Below are 12,990 nucleotides of genomic sequence, written 5' to 3'. Positions count from 1 at the left end.
AGAGTAAAAGAAGAATGAGTAATACTGACAGATGATGTGAGATGGTTCTAAAAAGAAGTAGAAAGAACTAACCAGTTTCATTTTAAGCATACAGCATAACCCAAAGAATTATAGTTGAATCTTGACTTGGCGGCCATTCCACTTACTGTATACAGTACCTTTTATTTCAGCCACAGCAATCTATCACCTTTTGGAAAGCCATACTATTACCAAGATCATCATAGGTCTCTCAGTCAACACAGTCTCCATTTAGTGCACTATTTCAGTTTCCTTTAGACGTGTGTAAGTAGAGACAGCAGATATGTCATAGCAGTAACCTGCTGCATGAAAAATGATAGAGGATTATCTGCAGAGCAGCAGCATGGTGCCTCTCAGAAAATGTATTGATGGCATTTCTATAGACACCCAGACAGGGAAGGGTATCGCCTGTTATGATTGAATTGCCTTCCTTGGGGAGCTGTATTGCGCTAAGAAACTGGAATTGTAAAAATGGTTTCAATAACAAGACTGATGAATGTTGGAAATAAGAGCCACTGGTGGAAAATATTGCACACTTTAAATAAAACGATATGTGAACTTCACAGAAACAGCATCTCAGCATCATGCAAAAGTATGACAGTGCAAAAAAGCAGAATGTGAGAGATGTCTTGTACTACAAACAAACAAAATAAGACTTGTGCTGCTCGTATAGAGCCTTAGGAAAGCCCTTACACTGCAGCCACTCAGCCTTGTTGCTCTGGATCATGATGCAGAGCTGCAGCACCAGCTGAGGGGCGCTTTCTAAGAAGGTCTCTAGCAGTCGCAGCATGTTGACATCGGCATACTCATACATCATAGCCCAGTAAAAACGCCGCTGGTTCTCCTTCTGACGGTGACTTTGTATACCGAGGTACATGGTGCGGATGTACCTGTAGAGAGAGAAAGAACAGACAGTTAGACAATCCATTAATTATTTCACTGTATTGACCCTAACGGCCCAAGGACACTCATGGCATCAATATTACATCTTTGCTACCCAAATAAAATGCATGACTTCACGGTTCAGAACACCTGCATATTGAGTTTGGACAACACTAGAGGGCATACTTAGCTACACTTTTTAATACACAGTAAAATAAGTAAAATATGACGCTCTGCATTCATGATAAGTTTAATTGTTACGATTTTTGCAGACGAATAAAGTTGAGTTTTAATGAATTTAAACCCTTAAAGAATTGAACAAAAACTAAAACGTGTGGACAGATTGCCATATAAACTTTTGTGAACACAAACACCTTGCAGGAAGATGTAGTGATAAAACGGAACAAATAAAAAAACACCAATGTAAGTATGGCTGAGAAAAAAAATAAGAAGCTGGAAGAAAAACTCTCCTAAACTTGAATTTAAAAGAAAAATCCTTACAAAAAACTTCACCTCTTCTCTTGCCTGAGATTCTATACAGTACGCCCAACTAGATCTAGCTTGCCTAGGCACCAAGTAACTACTTGGTAACTTTTAGCAGCTTTAATCCACAGTTTGACTACTCTGTGTAAAGCAGTATTGGCGAAATGAAAAACATTTGACAATTGTCTCTCTGGCCTCTGAAGGTGGTCATCTAAGTTGTTTTAGCGTGTACAGTATATCTAGTAAGCATGGCAATGATCGTATTCTTAAGTGCACCAGATGAGCCATATTGTCAGCCGCACTGGCTATTTTTATGACGTATGGGGTTTCATAACGCTGAAGTGAGTTTGGTTAAGCCAGGGACACAGTAGGCCATGCAGCTGGGAAGTGGCAGCTAATTGAATCAAGCTCCTGTTGCCTTCAAAGCTGTACCACTGCTTTGATGGCATTGTGTACTGCTGGGCAAAAATGTAATATACCCGGGGCTGTGATATAGCTAATTAAGATCATAATCTTCTTTGAACATGGATTTCGAAAAGTAACTGCAGTCTGAGCGACAATCTTCCGTGCACACAACCAATTAACACGCACAGCAGAAGATAATTTTATGAGGAAAACATTTAGTGGACAGGAACAAGACACTGCAAACTTGAAAATGCACGGTAAAAAACATAAATTCATCCCAAAACAATACAAATCTGTGCAACAAAAACAAAGAAAACTGCTGTCTGGCACGCTTTTATTCTCTCCAATCACAACTTTAGCTCTTCAAACATGTTAACCCTTAGAGAGAACACTGACACCAGTATGCCAGTTATAGTGGTTTATAGTTATCTTTACACTGGATTTAGCCCTTGCATATTGGGTAGTAGCTGCAGGGCCTATTTGCCTGAGCTGGCAGATTGGCCAAATAAATCCAGCACTTGATGTGAAGGCAGTCAACCGAGGACAAAAGGGTAGCATTGACAGAAATGGACTAGACATTAGCACTCCCCAAAACAAATGGAGAGACAATAGATCTAAATTCAGTTTCTTAAAAGTACAAATTCACTGCAGCATAGCAAACAAAACCAGAAAATACTTATGAGTGGTTTTCAACATAATTAGCTTCTGCATTAGCTATTGGGGAAGAGATTAGTGTTCAATTTGAATTGAGGTTGAGAGCAGGACACTGTAAAGATTGCAACGTCTAGTAGGGTCTGATTGCTTTGGGTTATTGTTCTGGCTAAGATTTAAGCATTAACCACTTCCTACAATAGAACTCCCTAGACATTCAGCTTAATGTCATAATGGGATCGTGAAATACATCTGGTAGTACATGTGGAAGGCCTGACAGAGAATTGCTTCTCACTTTTTTAGGTTTACTTGTGCTCACAAAATAGTGAAGGATCTCAACATACACTTTGTTTTCCTGGGATCAGAAAACAATTATCTTTGAACCACTAGAAAATATTCATGCATTATTTTGATATGACACGTGCTCTGAACTGTTTTTATTTTTATTGTTTATGCAGAATGTAGATGCAGATGCAGATGTATTTGAGAATGTATTTAAATGTGACATTTATAAAGATATACGACACATCTGAGCACAAACTAGGAAACTAAACCGTAATGGTCTTATTTTTTTTTTTTGGGGGGGGGGCCCACAACCAAGCTCACTCTGCTTTTCTGACAAAAAGTTGGCAAACCCTTATGTGGTCCATGTAGTCAGTCAGCTAATTAGCTAACCTGGAAAGACAGCCAGAGTTCCCCCCCCAAGGTGTGAAATTAACTGGAGAAATGGAACAAAAATGTCTGCACACAGCAAATGTAGCCACAACATTAGTTGTAGATGTGGCTGACAAATATGCAGTGAATCAATTTAGCCAAAATTCCCAAACATATTGTATACAGTTATTATCCACGCTTTACTGTAACAAAACATTACAAAATATCTAGAGTTAACATCCTCTACCCACTGAGCCAAGGCTGCTAACGCATGGTGTAATTAAAAACAGAGAAAGGGAATTTAGGAGTTCAGGGATGGTGGTCTTTTTTAAGACAGTGGACAAAGGGGAATAAGAGAGGGGTGGGAAAATGGACAAAAGTTGTTGGGTATCAATAGCTCTGGGCTGTAAGAAGCACCATTATATCCAGAGGAAAAGGCTGGCATTCCATGACATTTTCAGCTGCACTGGTAAATGTCAGATGGAGCAAGTCAACCCCTCTCTCTCACTAATGACATGCCACAGAGACCTACACAGGCCTTTTGTCTCCATCCCCCAATTTCCATTAGTCCGTGTGTTCCACTGATATGTCTCACTGGTCTGTAGTGCCTCCGTCAGGAACAGTAATCTTCAAGAAAAACCACGTCTCTACAGCCATGTTAGCAGCTCTGGGAGGCTGTACTGGGGCACAGCGGTGCTTAGAGCTAAATCCTAATGGCAGCTTGCTACAATGCTCACAATGGCAAAGCTAACATGTTTAACAGGTGTAAAGTAAAGCTAGGGCTGATATGTCATTAGTTCTACATGAATTTAGTCATAAATTCAAGTATTGGACAACTCAAAATTTGCGATAGATGAAAAGTTGTTAAATTCATCTGGTAGCCTACATAATTTTATGTTGTTATAATGGCATTGAGACATCTAACTTAGAACCACAAATGCAAAAGTCATAGTGGCACAAAAGTCAAAGTTGTAGGATAACCAAAGTCATTTGGATACATCCTCTGGGAGCCATGGATGTTTGTGCAGAATGTTGCACCATCCATCCAGTAGGCATATGTAGATTGAGATGAGCCATGGCTAAATGAAATGTAATCGCTGTGGCCAATATAACAAGGTACAAATATCTGGTTTGATATTTCCTCACCACTGGCTTAGGATCTGCAGTAGTGCTCATTTGTCTTTTGTTTAGCATCAATTTATATGGCCTATCATTTATTTTAAACTGTATGTGAAAGAATTTACACTAAAATCACAAAAAAAGTTAATGACAGTTCTTACTGTGCACATTTACATCCACAACTTTACTCTCTGATAGTAAAATGTATTAGTTCATAATCCCTTGGTTTCAGCTCAAAAAAAAAACTTGTACAGTTGAACACTTTGGGATTCACGGCTGTCAGAAAAATCGGAGCTCACTCCACTACGTCTTCAACACACATATAGTGCATGCCTTTGCAAGAATCTCTGACACATCCACCAATTGTGATGCACACTGTTAACACTCCCACTGGGGCTTTTAAAAATAGGAAGACATAAACACACACACACACACACACACACACACACACATATATGCACAAACAAATTTGTCAGCGCTGTAGGTAATAGGGGATTTCCTTTCTGTTCCAGACACATTTATTAGATGGATCCCTCTCTCCCTTCCTCCCCTTGCCTCCCACCCTTGAGACACTTAGGCTGCAGCCCACTTCTTGATGCCCCCCCACTGCCCACCCCACGTCCCTTTTAGCTCCATAGCTCCTCTACAGGGCTCCTCATGAATTATTTGTGGCGAGATCATAGCGATTGTTCATGGCTCGTTTAGCAGCGTACGCATGGCCTAACAGCTAGACGCTGTGCCCGGGTCATGTTCCAAGTTCAGCGCTCTGCCATTGCTGTCGAAACACAGGCACCTGTGCGACAACAAGTTGCGTGGTTATGACATAACCGTTAGCCTATTTTTAAAAAAACATCGGCGCCACAACATGAGCTACAAGGTAATGGACTCTTTTCTACAATGTTGTGTTTCTTTAGAAATAAACAATGGACAAATAGAGTCTTTAAATGCTTCTGATGTTAAGTTATTTGCTGTCAAAGTGACGTCAAAATGAACGGGAGTCTGTGGTATGCTAACGGCAGCTAATGGCTTGCTAACATCAAAATGGCGCTATAGGGAGCCTCGCTTAGAGAGGAGGTAATTACAAGGCTTGCATGACAAGACATTTGGAGATCTGAAAATGAGCCAGCGATGGACAGGTGGAAACACACACACATACACACACACACACACACACACACACCATGTGGACAACTTGGCCATGTTGTCCCTACCTCGTCCCAAAGAAATTTGACCAATGACTCATCCAAACACCCTTACACTAATCCCTTGAGTGGATGGTTAGAATGATCTCTGACACACACAAAAATACAAACCTAGCCAAGTTTAACAGCATCTGTTTTCTAAGTCATGTTAGTGGTAAGGCAGAGCAGCTCAGACTGCATGTATATCTTCTCATAAGCTGATTCATAAGATCACACGTACCATTAGGGCAGCATGAAGCAGAGCTTACGCATCGTCTGTTAACAGGTGGAAGCCAGCAGACTGCACGAGGGTCACGTAACATACACATGGCCTGAGGGTTTATGAAAAAGTGTGTGTGTGTGTGTGTGTGTGTGTAAGGCGCAGGCAATGCCAGCTGCAATAAGTCACACCCTGAGTCACTCCGACGGGCCGCACGTTGACTCTCAATAAGGTTTGAACCTCCTTTATCAGGGAGATTTAAATTTCCCTCCCGCTTTTGCTTGGTATCTTTGCTTCTCTGTGTCTTTCTCTCCTTAACACCCAGCCTCGCTTCCAGGACAGAATTCCATGTTTCTTCTTCTCCAATACAGATTTTTTTACTCTTAGGAAAGCGGTGGAGGGTGTGTGGGAATGGGGTAGCAGTTCCAGCTGCTAATGATTCATGGCTGTTCTGTTTTCTCTCTACATGTACTGTTTGGCTCTGTCTCCACCCTTTTGGTGGACCAGTAGGCCTAAGATTATATAAAAATTCTGTCCATCATGAATGCAACTTTAGAAAACACTGTCATGTTCTTTCTTTCTGTTGTCTGTTTCCATCCGCCATTTGAAAAAAAATATTGCCATTTACGAGATACTGACATGAAAGTACAGACTCACTGCACAACTGGAGTAACAATTACTGTGAGGACTAAAACATTGAAAAGAGTTGCAAACAATTCTAAGATGCATTACTAGAAACTCAATGTACCTGCTTGTTAATTCTTGCAACAAATAGTCAATTTATTAATAAGTTAATTGACCAAAAATGTATCAGCAACTACCATAATAATCGATTCATTGCCAAACATTTGATGTTTCAAGCTTCTTTAATTAGAGAATTTACTGCTTTTCCTTGTTTTACATTGTAGTAAATTGTAGTAAATATATTTTTGGGATTTAGGACTGTCATCGGATGTAGGAAATTGTAATGGATCATTTTTTTTAAAGTGTTCCAGATATTTTATAGAAAAAATGATAAATTAAAAAAAAAATTCGACAGATTAATCAACAATGAAAACAATCATCCCGACTGCATATTGATCTGGGAGCTCTGGTCAGAAGATTTCTCACGCCTTTTGGTCCTACCTCAGTTTCCCTTTTTACATGAAATCCCACTATTCAAATATCTCTAATCTGGTGGATTCTCCACATTCATAACTGTCTAGGATTCTAGTGTGTAACTGTTAGTGTAAAGTGTGGAAAAGTGCCAAGATGAAGGTCAATCCTACAGGTCTGCACAGTGCCCTGCCTGTCTGAAGGAGTCAGTCTGCTGTAAATTTATGTAATCCTTCTTTTACTAGAAAATACCAGAAGTAGCAATCATACTATGTACAAAATATGTTGTGGCTTTGAAAGTATATATGGGAATAAATATATATTCTGTAACCTCACTGGGGTGGTAGCAATGGGAACACACAGATCGCTGTCTAAAGCTAAATTAGTAGTATTTCTAGTGATTCAGATTTTTTTAAGAGAAAGTCATCTTTTCCCTCAGCCTAAGTGAGGTCAGTAGTGTGTGTCAGCTATGGAAAAGCTGGTAGTGATTCAGTGTCTTGCTCAAGGACACTTCAGCAGGCCATCTCACAAATCTGCCATTCTTTTGCCATTTACATGAAATGAAACTATCACAGCTCCAGCAGGGGTTTGACAGTGATGTCAGCGTTGTGTTATTCATCATTCGCAAATTTGTACAGCGCCAAAGTAAACTGTTATAGCAAATATCTCTTCAACCCAGCATCTTAACTTTTATGGGAGAGGAATAGGTTATAAAAATGGTGGGAAATTGTTTTTATGTATGTAAACATTTATGTATTTCAAGACGAGGGATTTTTGCACCAACCAAAAACACTTTGTGGCTCAGTGGACCACTGATCCTACATCAAGTATGTCTTTATCCACCTTATGGCGGTGAAGAGCCCTGGATAAAAGGATGGCTGAGTTGGGATCTGAGTCCCACAGGCAAGTTAGATACACTCACATACAAACACACAACGATCTGTGACCAGTGCCTTTGGGCAATTGCTACGCCGAGAGCTACTGGAATGTTGAATGGAGACCGGGTTGACATGATGCGAGCTGAAAGCAATGGGGAGCAGCAAGCCGAGATGAGAGATGCTGTGTCGAGTTTGCTCCACCCTGTCAGTTCTTGGAGTGTGTACTGGTTAACCACTTCCGACGTCTTGACTAAATATTATCACCGTAATTAGAACACATCATACACATACATCATTTTGTGTGGTCTATTCGAAGAACTGATTTGTTTACTTAAACTGTATATATTTTGTTGGAAATCATCGGAGAATAATGGGCTTTTTTTTCCTTTTACAGAAAACAGAGCATGTTGCAGTAGGCGAAGCACAGGTGCAAACAATACATATTATCAAGGCTGAATTCCATTTAGCTGCTTTGGTTTCAGGGCCCTGGTATTGTGTATGCTGTCTCACTGTCACACAGTCATGGCTTGTTTGAATACAACAAGGCCATTGTTAATGTTATTAGTAAAACCATACTGCATGCTTGACTATAACAAGTCAAAATGTCTTCTGTGATATAGGCCTATAGAAGGAACTGAACTCATTTCAGTTAATCAGAATAGGTTTTATTCAGATGAGTTTAATCTTGAAATTGAAGCCAAGGCAGGCAGTGTTTACGTCAATTAGTATCAACTGTCAAATCGTTGTTGTTTTATAGCTAAGTGGGAGAAACCATTTACTTCAGCCTCCGAGTTGCGATTCCGCGTCCCAGGTTTTGGAAGCTACAATATTTCCTACTTGTTGAAAAGAACTACACAAGTTTCATCAAACCTACGGCAATTGCATGCAAGCCACCATTGCTAGAAGTTACAAAATAAAAGCCAAATTTAACTGTAAATTGTGAAATCCATGAAATAATAAACTTTTCTCATTACAAACAGTAACAGAAGATGGGAATCATTTCAAAAACGTTTTAGCTATCAATGGCTGTTTGATTGCTAACGTTAGCTCAAAACGCCATTCAACTGACAGTCTTTGTTGTGTTTGAGTGCTAACTTGTAGCCAGCAGTGAACGAACTTTGTTAAATAGATTAATTTTTTTACTGTATTGACGTTACAGTTGTCTCTCAGTAGCATCTTGTAGGCTACAAGTTACAAAGTGACGCATGCGCGACTCAAATCTGCACTCGACTTACATCGAGGAGTGACAACTATCTAACGGTGGTGAACGGGGAGAGGCAAATTATTTTTTATCGTGTTTGAATTGAGCCATGGATGATTACAAATATGATGTTCGTCAATTCAAAAGAGATTTTTCAACCGAAGAATGTCTCAGTTAGCCGTTGATTTGTGATATGACCACTTGTTTTGTGTCTCATTGAACTAGGCCACATCTCTCGTCTCACACAATTTACGTCACCTAGCTTGATGCTCAACTTGCTCACTAGCTAGCTAGCTAGCTTAGCTCTGTTCCACAAAACAAGTAACGTTATCTTACCTATTGTGTTTTATCTAGTGAAGTGTTTTTAGCAGATAACCAAAAGAACACGCACAATCTCACGCTGGTACGATACAGACTGACATCGTAGCTTCAGCAAGACGTCATCCATGTGATTTTCAAGTGTGTAGTCTTTCTAATTACGTATTCTTCTTCTTCTTGTCTTATACTTCAACAGTACTATCAACTGAGACTTTCTTGACTTGCAAAATTATCAGCAGTGAGAAGAGAGTAAATACAAATAGAGAGCATATGATGATAGTGGACGAGGGAGAAGGAGAAGAAAGAGGAGGAATGGAATGGATAAGAGAAAGTAAAGAAGAAGATGAGTGGACAATGTAAACGAGTCACATGATTAAGGCCTCTCTGCCTTTAGATGGATGACAGCCAGCCATTCAGGCTGATCTAAGATAATTTGGAGTCATTCTCCATTAATGGACTAAAGCATGATGTGGATAAGGAGGTGCATTTTCTTTATCGGTGCTAAAGAGAAGGGTTGTTGCCTTTCAGATACAGAATGCTATTGATCACGTCAGCTGCCTGGGCATTAACAGCTATAAACAGCGATGGGGCTGCACTCTCCAATATCCAGATGGGTAATCAAATGCAGGACAGGCTTAATTAAATGATTGATTTGATTCAACAGTTACAATTAAAACTACATAATGTGCATCTGACCAAAAGATTACACAGATATTGAAAATACACACTAAACCTGCAGTTACCTTAGCCTAAACTCTAAGTCTGATTCTAAGTCTAAGATGATTCAAGGTCTCATGACATGGTGCTCTTTGGAGGCTTTTTTTATATAGACCTTAGTGGTCTCTTAACACCGTGTCTGAAGTCTCTTTCCCGAAATTCAGCCTTGGTGCAGAATTACAGCCACTAGAGCCAGTCCCACAATGAGCTTTCCTTAGTTTGTGCCATTTCTGAGTCTGTAGCCTATTGAGGAGGAGAGGATGGGGGTGTGGCCATGACCAACTGCCACTTTGCTCGTTCGAATGGGCCGGCCAAATTCTTTGGGCAGGCAAAACAGAGAAAGGAGAGGTAACCTTGCCCCTTTTGACCTCGTAAGGAGCAAGACTCCCGATCGGCCCATCTGAGCTTTCATTTTCTCAAAGGCAGAGTAAGATACCCAGGGCTCGGTTTACCCCTATCACCATTTCTAGCCACTGGGGATACATAGGCCGGCTGAGGGAACTCATAATAATGTCAAAAAACCTCATAAAGTGATTTGTTTATGCCATGGGACCTTTAAGAGTTAGATCTAGCTATGGAGTAGATGTCACCTGGTTTTGCACGTCTAAATATACTTTCAATGACAGAAAGAAGCATGCAAAACTGCAGATTTACTGTAAAAAAACAGTTAATTAATCTGCTGAATATTGTTTTGATAAATCAATAGATTTTTTGGTCTATCAGAACAGCCATAAATTTGCTAAACCACTGGGTGATGTCTTGAAAATGTATTGTTTTGTTCTACAAACAGTCCAACACCTACACATATTCAGTTTAATGACACATGAAAATAAAGCAGCAAACCCTTACAATTGAGAAGCTATCTAGGAAATATTTAGCATTTTGTCTAAAAAATTAATTGATTATTGAAACAGTTATATATTAATTGACGGATTGAATTTTTTCAGCATTAAAACACAGAATATTAAATGTTACCTAATGTAAAACAAAAAATTCAAAATGCTTCTCACCCACTGCATGCTGAGATAACATTTGCTCTCGTATTCATTCCTTTTGATGTGAGTTGTTTTGTTTTTTTTAAAGGTTAACGTGTCAGTTGCAGGGATATTTCTAAATTACATTCTCAAACACACAGCATATTATATCAAATGTACTGCAGACATTTTACCAGAGGCACACACACACACACACACACACACACACACACACACAGGTTGCTATGACTTCCCCTGCCACTGAAACAAATTGGACTGAATCAACCTAAACATTAGGACAGGCAATTATTGAGTGAACAGTAATTTATTACTATGTGGTCTTCTGCTTTCTAAAATGCTTTCTTTGGAGGGAAATACCCTGATAGCCTGAAGTAGCATCCTCTGTCTCTCTCGTTCCCTCTTATCTGTCTATCACCCTCCCTCTCCCCACCCCTCCTGCACTGTTTTTGTGGCTGCGCTTCAAGTCAGAGTAAGGGCCAGATTATGTACGGATTATGAAGAAAAGGCTTGACCCACTTGCTTTTCAAAGTACACCAAACCAAAAAGGGCTGCTGAGGCTGGCTTTAATTCAGTGTCAGCACTTCTGTTGTACTACGAGAAACTTGAAGCTCATGTTTATTCCTTTTAAGACTATAATTAGCAGGGCTGGCTGATGGTGTTTACATTTTTCCTGAGTTACCGATGGCACCATGACATAACCCAAAAAACACATAACCACCTCACCGCATTGTTCAAGGTTTGATAGGCTTGCACGCAGGTTAGGTGGCATTATGCATTTTTCAAGGCATAGGAGAGAAAGTCAGCATACAAGAATGAAAAGAGGGTGGGGCGGGTGGGGGTGGGGGGTGAGGCAGAGATAGAGAAGGGAAACAGTGGAGATAACCGCCAAGAAAGTGAAGAAGAGCAGGCAAGAGGGAGAGAGAGAATAGAGAGAAGTGACAGTGTGATGTAGTGACAGAGGAAGTGGAAGGAGGCAAGAAGCAGCGAAAGTGGCAAGACAAAGACACAAGGAAAAGCTACTAGAGGTAGAAAAGAACCTGGGGAGTGAGAGGAAAGCGAGAGAAGGGGAGTGAGAGAGAATGAAACCCAGGAGGTAAACTAATCACAGAGCACGCAATGCAATTTTCTGGCTCTGTGCCTCCACTCCACCACACTCCTCCCTCCTTTGAACATCGCTCCCTTCCTCCCACCATGCACCCCTCCTCTTCTCAGTGGCTCTTTTTACTATTCCGCTCACACACACTGTCTCTTGCTCCTCTCCTCTATCTATCAGGCTGTACCATTTTGGTGCTCCCCTCCCCTTAGTATTACTGCCCAGTAATCCCCGCTGGCTCACAAAAATGGCTTGAGCCACTCTGGCCATCAGCAGAAATATTCTGTAGATGAAGGAAAAGAGCATTTTAATTAGTATCATTTAGTGCATCATGTTTCTTCAGGTGTTCTTATATTGCTGTTTATCTTTTATGATGGGGTGACAAAAAGAATTATGGGAAAATACAGTCAAAAAGGATATTAAACAGAATCATTTTCATCTGTGCATGCGTGTGTGTACTGTGCCTTTCCCCCGAGGTAAAGGCATTTAGGAACCGTTTGATAACGCTGCAGTAAAGGTTTGAAAGTGTGTTCAGTTTCTCTCCCGAGAGCGTCGGCGGCGCCTGCCTGCCTCGCTGTTTTGCAGCCCCTTGATGATGATGATAGATGTTCGCTCCAGACATGCAAATAAAGGAGGCGGCTCCATGGAACTGTGCACATGCTCTCACTCACAAACGCACGCACACACCAGCATATGTGTATGTTTGAATATGATCAAGTCATCCATTGATATATTAATCTTCCGCTTTAGGGAATATACCCCTGGGAAAATGTGGAAAGCTCCCACACACAGCAGCTTCAACGCTGCCCTATTTTCACACTGCGCACTGAGAGGAAGATTTGTCACATGCCGGGTTAATTTGAAAGATAGAAGCTCTTATCCTCTAAGAGGAAGGCGTGAATTGAAAGGAAAGCAAGCTAGCTCATTATTGACATGCGGTATATGTCACATTATTGATCAGAAGTGAGACTGCTGACGCTATTGCGGCTTTTTGGGACACAAATACACGTACGCATGCACGCACACACACACACACACACACACACACACACACACACACAACCACTCACACACACACAC

The 12,990-nt window shown here is 40.6% G+C and overlaps 1 protein-coding gene across 1 annotated transcript in view; it reads right to left on the bottom strand.

Moving 5' to 3' along the window:
* Nucleotides 1-12,990, bottom strand: part of xkr6b (XK, Kell blood group complex subunit-related family, member 6b) — a 50,602-nt gene that overhangs the window by 6,736 nt on the left and 30,876 nt on the right. Inside the window, exon 2 of the mRNA XM_034900023.1 lies at nucleotides 712-908. Within this exon, the coding sequence (XP_034755914.1) occupies nucleotides 712-908 (197 nt within the window). The remainder of the gene's footprint in view (nucleotides 1-711; nucleotides 909-12,990) is intronic.

This window comes from Etheostoma cragini, chromosome 18 (genome assembly GCF_013103735.1).
Source record: "Etheostoma cragini isolate CJK2018 chromosome 18, CSU_Ecrag_1.0, whole genome shotgun sequence".
NCBI lineage: Eukaryota > Metazoa > Chordata > Actinopteri > Perciformes > Percidae > Etheostoma > Etheostoma cragini.
Note: the sequence above shows the minus strand (reverse complement) of the source record. Positions and strands in the feature narration are given on the sequence as shown.